At 37.6% G+C, this 8,984-nt stretch overlaps 1 protein-coding gene across 1 annotated transcript in view; it reads left to right on the top strand.

Moving 5' to 3' along the window:
* HDAC9 (histone deacetylase 9) overlaps window positions 1-8,984 on the top strand; it is a 582,041-nt gene that overhangs the window by 227,132 nt on the left and 345,925 nt on the right. Inside the window, exon 13 of the mRNA XM_007946059.2 lies at window positions 3,140-3,317. Coding sequence (XP_007944250.2) covers window positions 3,140-3,317 — 178 coding nt within the window. The remainder of the gene's footprint in view (window positions 1-3,139; window positions 3,318-8,984) is intronic.

The following is an 8,984-nucleotide window of genomic DNA, read 5'->3' as shown; positions in this document are numbered from 1 at the left end:
CCTTTCTCCTGCTCTTCTGGCCTGCTACTCTGGGCGTCCCTGCGTTGTCTCTCCTCACTTGTAACCCTGGGGCTCACTGCTCTTCTGTCCGGGTTCAAGGCTTTTATCCCCTTTATCCATGTACTGACAGCACTACACTTGAGAATAGATCTTGAAATGTTCTTGATGACAATGAATGTGACACCATTTCTCTTCAATTTGTCATTCCTGACATAGTATACCATATGATTGTCCAATTCAAAATGGGTAATACCACTCCATTTCAGCTCACTAACATCTAGGATGTCAATCTTTTGCATTCCATTTCATTGCTTATGACTTTCAATTTTCCTAGATTTGTGTTTTGTGCATTCCATGCATTGATTGTCAATGGATATTTATAGCTGTTTCTTCTCATTCTGAGTCAACCACATCAGCAAATGAAGAAACAAAAGCTTTATTCCATTTCACATCATTAAGGTCCACTCTACTTTGAGGAGCAGTTCTGGTGGCATACTGCCTAAGGCATTTGACTGCTAACCAGAAGGCTGGAGGTTCAAACCCACCAGCCTCTCCTTGGAAGGAAGATTGGGTAATCTACTTCTGTAGTGGTACTGCCTCACAAACCCAAGGAGGGGTCTCTATGAGTCAGATCTGACTTGATGGCAGTGAGTTGTTTTTTTTTTTTCCTACTCTGAGGAGGCAGCTCTTCCCCAGTCATATTTTGAGTGCCTTCCAAGCTGGGGAGCTCATCTTCTAGCACTATATCAGGCAATGTTTCACTTTTATTCATAGTTTTCAATCATAATTTTTTTCAGAAGTAGACTGCCTTGTCCTACCTCTTAGGCTGTTTTAGACTGGAGGCTCTGCTGAAACCTGTGTACCATGGATGACTTTTTTGGTATTTGAAATAACAGTGGCATATATTTTAGCATCATATCAACACACAAGCCACCACACTATGACAAACTTTCAGAAGATAGGTGAGGACAAGTAATAGACCTAAAATTGAAAATGTTGGTTGACTTCAGGTTAAGAGGAATCCCAGATGACAGGCTGAGAAGGTTCTTCAAACTGTGATAGACTTTCAGAAAATTTTTGTGTTAATTTCTTGCTTCCATAAGGGCTTCAGGAGGAGAATTCTTGCAGTACTTGTTGGTACTGGAAGTGATCAATTAGGGTCCTTTTGCATTAGGTTAGATAAGAGTTAAAGAGAAGTTTGGAAAAGAGAGAAAGGTTGGATGCTACCAACATGAGGAATATATTTACATACGCTTTTTTGATTATATGCGAGAAACTCTTTTCCAGATTGAAAACTTCCACAGTTATCATTATACATTTGAATTCCTTACTATTGTAAGTTCTGCATAAGGAGGGAGAGAGTCAATCTTACTGCTATATCCTCAGGGCATTGAACATGGAAAACACTCAAGAAAACAAGAGAATTAGGCTCTTGTGTGAGCTCTGGTAGCATAGTGGCTAAGACACTTGCCTGCTAACCAGACGGCTGGCGGTTCAAACCCACCAGCCACTCCTCGGAAGGAAGGTTGGGCAATCCTACTTCCGTAGTGATACTGCCTCGGAAACCCAAGGAGGGGTCGCTATGAGTCGGGGCCGACTCGATGGCACATAACAACAACAACAACAACATAAACTGTTAAGACTATTATAACTAGAACTAGATCTCTGACCCAAGCCATCCTAATCGTCAAAACAAATGCCCAAAAACTGAGCATGTGGCAAATGGTTTTCTGATTGATTGGTGGTTTAATTATTCTTCAGAGCAAAAGAGAAATAATGCCATGCACATTAATTATAACCTCTTTTAAAGGTAGTTTTAAATTATTCTTAATTTTTTTTCTGAATTGAGAAATCTCAGCTATGATCTATAACAACATATATTTACAATTATAACTATATTTATACGTAGAATTAACCATATTATATACAAAGAAAGCTACTACTGCGTAGAACTCACATACATTGAGTACAAATGCATGGTATGTACTGTTTGTTTTCTTTTATTGAATAATTTTTGACCTCGTTTCATGCCTTGTGCTAGAGATTCAAGATGACTATGACATTTTAATGGACTAAGTCAATGCTAGGGGAGCAATTAAAAGTAAAGGGAACATGTCCTTCAGGAGAAGTGATGCTTGAGTCAAGTTTTGAAAGAGTAAATACTATACCATCAGATAAAAGCAGACACTGTGCACATTTTTAAGATTCTAGGAATTCAATTTGTATTTTAGAACATCGTTAACCTTGTGGATATGCATGTAGTGCAAATATCATGCTTTCTACCATGTTCAACTATTTTCCATGTTCATCATGAAAACAACAAAATTTATAAATTCCTTGATGATGAAGAAAGAGGAAATATTCACTGTGTAGGTCTGATCATTAGATTGGCTACCCATCTGTGTTTTAGCCATTGTCTTTCTCAGAGACAGAGGAATAAACCAAATCTTCCAGAAGCTTTCAAACTGTGGTTCTTTGATTTTATAACGTGACAAGATGAAGAATGATAACATTGTTAAATCACTGAGAATATATTTAATACTCTACAAAAACATAATTTTTTATAATATCAAGACTAGACCATATAATACTCACAAAGGAATCATTATACCATTATATGAAGACTGAAAGATCTCAACACATACCCATTTAATTGATAATTTTCAGAGGGTCCATAAATATCATTAACAATGTTACTGAAATAAATTCACAATAGAATTTTCAGAAGTAAACCTAAATGGCACCTTGAAAGCAAATTAATTTTTCTCCCACTCAGTGTTGCAACAATTCTGGGGCTGTATTCAAAACGTTGGTATCAAGATGGGAAATGAGTCTATGTAAATCCATGTTACTCTTGAGGTTAAAGGTCTGTTTCTTTCAATCAGTTCAAACTGACAGGCCTCCTGCCATCACCTCCTCCTCAGTCAGACAGACAGGCCTGGCCGTCAGTGTGAAAACATCTGTTGAATGGATTTATTGACTAGGGCTTGTTTTTTCTCTCTTTTTTTTTTTCTTTTTCCTTTACACCGTTTATTATGTCTCTGACCTGATGAACTTAATTTGTTGACATGTCTCTCTCAATGTCTCCCTCAAACCCTGTCTCACGTTTCTTTCTCCTGTGCTGTTTTCTCGGCAACAGCCCTTCCTGGAGCCTCAGCATGCACATGCGCTCTCGGTGCGCCAAACTCAGCTGGCTGTAGATGGCATGGATGGATTAGACAAATATCGTCTTGTCTCCAGGACCCACTCCTCCCCTGCTGCCTCCATTTTACCTCACCCAGCAACGGACCACCCCCTCAAGCCTGGTTCTGCGACTGGTAGGAATCCCTAAAGACTACTCCCTAATAGGCAGGCTAAATGCGCTGTTCTCGTAGGATTAGCCGATTTAAATGCTCTGAATAACTCCGATATCAGAATGCTCTGTTTCAACCCAATGCAACAGAAATTTTACGAGGTTATATTGGCCACAAGACAAACAGCACATCTGATAAATCTTGGGCTTAGTATTAATAGCCTCATAAATTGTTATCATTCGAGGGCCTGGAAAATACATCAACAGGTGCATTGGACCCCTTTAAAAAAAAAAAAAAAAAAAAAAACTCATAACATTCTTTAGCAGTTTTTCTCCATCTCTTACTTTCTAGTAGTTTGGCCACTAGGAAATTCAGGGTGCTGAACTTTCTCATTTGACTCGAAAAAGTGATTTCCTTCCATGTGTTTTGTTTGTTTCATTGTTTATCTCTGCCTTTCCACACAAAACACCACGGTAATCCTTGCTTGATTCTATATGTTAGTTTCATCATCATTTTTTATGGTACCTGTGGGTGGGCTTTTTGGCCAGCCTCTTCCTTTGCCTACAGCTGTGTTGATGTTTCAGAACCTGCCTACAGAGGGAAAACAAGCCAAATAATTCCAATGCCAGAAGAAGGTCGGTCTAAACACCCAAAGGGTGGATTCTATTCCCTCTGCAAGAGAACTATGCTGTAAATATATGTGTAGATAAATATTCTTTTTTAGTTGCTTACCTCCATTTTTGTCCCAGGCTTTCAAATTGTGGTTGATCAAAAGAAAGATAATGTAGCCCTAAGGAACTTCGTAATATGGAGGAAGCAAGGGGAGAATTCATATGTACCTCTCTCTAGAGGCTCTCACAGTTTATCTGATTTGTTTTTGTATCAATTTTCAGGATTCAGAAATTGGTTTTGTGGCTTCTGTAACCTTATGCAACCCTTTGTGCTTGGAAGAGTTAAAATACCATTTTTCTGAAATCAGTTTTCCTTTTTAAATCAGTGAATGAAATGGCCCAGTTTTTTTAACTTTCATAGGCATCTTCAACATGTATAGTTGCTACTCTTGTTAATGTGCTACACCACAAACCAACATTTCCTACGAAGATTTACAGGCTAGGTATATTTATTTCTGATCTGTCTATTGCATAGACCATACAGTACCTGTCCCGGTATCCCAGATGAGTCTGGACTATGGCCCAGTGTCCAGGAAGCTGCTGGATCAGGCAAGCTTGGTCTTATCCCCGTGTATTCAGTGAGTTTTTGCTCAAAACCAGATACACGATGTAGAGAAATACATTCTGTATGAGTAGGATCTCTGGTAGCATAGTGCCTAAGGCACCTGACTACTAACCAGAAGGCTGGTGGTTCAAACCTACCAGCCACTCCTTGGAAGGAAGGTTGTTGGGCAATCTCCTTCCATAGTGATACCGCCTCAGAAACCCAAGGAAGGGGTCTCTAACACACATAACAAACAACAAAAAGAGCATTAGCTTTAAGAAATACTTTTCAACTCTTTTCCCTGAAATTATTTTATTCAGTCATAACCTGTTAGAGACTACAGAGTGACAACAATTCTATTACACCAATTCCATTCACTCGAAATAATTTCTTTAATTAAAAAATGAGTTTAATTTTTAAGTTTTGCATTGATGTTCCCATCCCCATGTTTGTACTTTCTATTCTAATAAGATCGGAAGGAAGGTTGGGCAATCTACTTCCATAGTGATACTGCCTTGAAAACCCAAGGAGGGGTCGCTATGAGTCAGCAAGAACCCCTGGAGGTGCAACAGTTAAAAACTTAGCTGCTAACCAAAAGGTTGGCTGTTCAAACCACTCAACCACTCCACTCAGTGGAAGACCTGAAGGTCTGCTCCTATAAAGAAAATAGCCTAGCAAACCCTATCTGGCAGTTCTAGAAATTCACATGGGATCATTATGAGTCAAAATCTGGTTGAAGACACCTGACAACAATATTCTTGTAATCTTATTGATAGTTTATTTTCTTGATTGGGAGAGTGCCGCTGTGTTAATATACTTTATTTTCTTTAGTTTACATGTGTTACTTACATAGTAATGAAGCAAAATCACTAAATATTGAAGAAATACTGAAAGGCTGAGAAAATAGTATTAACAAATCAACACATTTTTTTAGGCCTTGGGAAAAAATAGATAGAAGATTGGACTGCAAATCTAACAGCATAAACATGACATAAGCACAACATAATCATTCAATTCATTCATTCAAATTGAAGATGAGTCTTTTCAAATTATTAGTTTCTTTTCTCCTAATGGCATCATTCTTACATTTATTCATCAGATCATGAATTTCAAAGAGAAGTAGAAAAATGAACCTGTATTTATTTATTTTTTAACACGTTTGCTGAGGGCAAATTTTTTATATAATACAAAATATAAAGTTACTTAAACAATTACAGGTTTTGTCCCTTATAGGCATCCAATAAATTTTGGTTGAAACAAGAAATATTATTTACATAGTAAACTTTTACAAATTCACTAATTTAAATCCAAAAGTTAAATTTAAAGTTACTGTATAATTAGGGGACATCAAGCTCAATTGGCATAACATACTATACAAAACATTGTTCCACCTCCTACTTAGGTGAGTAGCGACTGGGATCTTAAAAGCTAGCAAGCTGCCATCTAGATGCAACGATGGGTCTCTCCTCGTCAAGAGCAAAGAAGAAAGAAAAATTAATGGAAACAATCAGTCCCCACGACTGGTACACCATCCGATCTGCAACCTATACAACTACGAGACCAGAAGAACTAGATGGTGCCTGGCTACCACTGTCATCCACTTGGAAGGGATATAGGAGATTCTGGTTAGAGAGGGAGAACAATGTGGAACAAAACTCAAAATCATTTGGAGGGGGAAAAAAAAAAAGGGCGATGGTTGGGACCAGGTTTGCTGGTCCAATAGAGCCTGGTGTAACCACTGAGACTATGGCCCCTGGCTGCCCTTCAGGTCTGGAATTGAACCCACACCTGTGGTTTCCAGCCAAACAAAGTATACGCATGTGAGTTGAACATTTACCTCAAGTAGACACACGCCCTCGAGAGAACAATCATGGGAGAAGGAAGGGCTGCTTATGCACAGGGAGACAGCTCAGGGGGCAGGAGAGTATGGAGGGATGGACACTGGGAAGTGGTAACTATGGGGAGGAAGTGGGAGGGGAGCTGTTGCATTGTGGTAAACTGTGGTCAATGACATGAGACAAAGTATATGTGAACTGCTGTATGGAGAATGAATTTGCTCTGTAAATCTTCACCCAAATCACAATAAAAAATAATAATAATAAAGTTACTGTATAATTATAATTATTGTTCTGACTTATCCTGGTGATTTCAGAGTTGCATACCTGACTAGAGAATAACATGCTTATTATTTGAATGTAAATTTGTTGCATCCTAAGACTTAAATTCATGTAAGAAAAAGTGTCAATAAATTCTTTTAAAGTCCTGTAAAGTATGAACTTTGTGTATATATATATATATATATATATATAAATTACTACTCTACTCACTTTAAGATTAAAAAGTATATATTTAGTTGACACATTTTCATTTCATGCTATTCTAAATCCAAACTAAATTAAATGCACTTTCTTCACCCTACTCCTCCACATGTAGCTCTGGCTTTATTCCAAACTCAAATTTCCCCCCACAGCATGCATACTCTTATAATCCACAAGATCTCAAAATTCACTTTAGTGGTCCCAATCATCTCAATGAAGTATAAGGCTTTCATTTCTAGCCTGTTTGAATTTTTATGTTTCTAAACATTGATCTGCCTTCTTTTGACTTTTTCATATTTATTTATAATAAATATGTTTTAGAAAAGTCAAAAGTGGCATTCAACTATGTTCTCTGGGAATATTTAACTTTTTCCCAAAAGAAAGTCATGCAGTCTCACACATTCAGTGCTTATTCCACTGAAAATTAAGAAAGAAATGAATGTGTTTTCAAGATAGGCCATTTGTTAAATCCATTCTGCAATAGCTGTACTGTTTGATGAATCTCAAAAGTTATTGAATACTAAACTCACATAATTTTGTAGGCACACCATTCAAACCTTCATGATCCATGCAGGTCCTCAGTAGCAAACTGAAGGTGCAATGCTTCCTTTTGTAGATAGGAAAACATGTTCCAAGGGGAAAATATTGTCGAATTTGAGTCAGTTGTTGAAAGAAGTCTTCATTCCATTTCCTGTGAGGACCTGAATGGACCGAGACATAGTGACTAAGCCACCACTAAGCCACTACTTGATGCTCTCACAGAGAGCCTGGAAGAGGATGTTTCCAGGACAGACAAGATGTCTCTGTAGTGGTTGAAGTGATAATGAAGAAAGTATATTGTAGAGTGAGGTTGCCACAAATTTGGATAGATTTTATGCTGTACATGAATATAGGTAGCAATATTTCATTCTATTTCAAGTCAAGACTTGGTGTTTATTTGAAGTTTTAATGCCCAAGGGAAAGACAATGTGTTGATTTTCTCTGCTAATGTTCTCTCTTCTACTCAAGAGATGGAACTTGCTGGTGGCTCCGAAGAGGGTATTCACAGTAGATTAAAGTCCACCAGCTTATACCAAATTATATTCATTGCAGCAAAAATTTAACAGCAATATATCTTATTGGCTTTCTCTTCCTGTCACCCAATACAAATTAAGGTCTTCATTTTCCCAACACTAGGTTACTCTGTATACTCTATCTTTTTAACACGATCATTTTAGTCAGAGCCTAAAATTGCATAGGATCATGGTGCTCAAGCTAAAGAAATTTGTTTAAGACTTATTTAATAAATAATTTATTGAAATGTATTTTTAAAATTGATGTTTAGTGGGTAGCACATCCTGATGAAAAGTGAAATACATTTGAATAGCTCAGTCTGAGAAAAGCAGCACTGGCCCTTTTTTTCTTTCTTTCTTTCTTCTCTCTCTTTTATAAATGGAAGGTGTTTTACCAAGTCAGGACTAACTATAGTGAACATTTCATGTTGCATTTTATGTTATTTCCTTTAAGAATCCTTCTTTGGCTGGCTAAATTCAAATAAAACTTCCCTAATTTGGTCCCTCATAACAGACTGGATTGTTGCTGTTGTTGTTATTTGCCTTCCAGTCGGCCCTGACTCATAGCGACCCCTCCTTGGGTTTCTGAGGCAGTATCACTACGGAAGTAGGAATGCCCAACCTTCCTTCCGAGAAACTGGATTATTCCCTCTAAAAATGTACTTATTTAATTAATTTTGGAATTGTATCCTAATAGATTGTCAATGAGCAAATGGATGGTATTTTTCTTCTCTCTCACCCTAACACTTAGGTACATGACCAGCACTTGGAGAGTGTTTAATATATATTTTTGTACAGTGAACAAATTAATCAGTAGGTGAATATATACTGAATGTATACGTGAAATGAGAGTAAGTGGAAAGGAATTGCAGAAAATTATACAAAGAAAAGATCATTGGTACCTTAAGTGAATTTTTTGGGGTAGCATTTCTATTTTTGTCCATTACAAAATAGATGAATATACACTGAAGACAGTTTGGTAAATCTAGAAAAGGCACTCGACTGCTAACCAGAAGGCTGGCGGTTCAAACCCACCAGCCACTCCTCGGAAGGAAGATGGGGCAATCTACTTCCGTAGTGATACTGCTTTGGAAACCCAAGGAGGG

Source organism: Orycteropus afer, unplaced genomic scaffold (assembly GCF_000298275.1).
Source record: "Orycteropus afer afer isolate SDZICR_OR568_19922 unplaced genomic scaffold, OryAfe1.0 scaffold00008, whole genome shotgun sequence".
Classification (NCBI taxonomy): domain Eukaryota; kingdom Metazoa; phylum Chordata; class Mammalia; order Tubulidentata; family Orycteropodidae; genus Orycteropus; species Orycteropus afer.
This window is presented reverse-complemented; position numbering and strand designations above follow the sequence as displayed.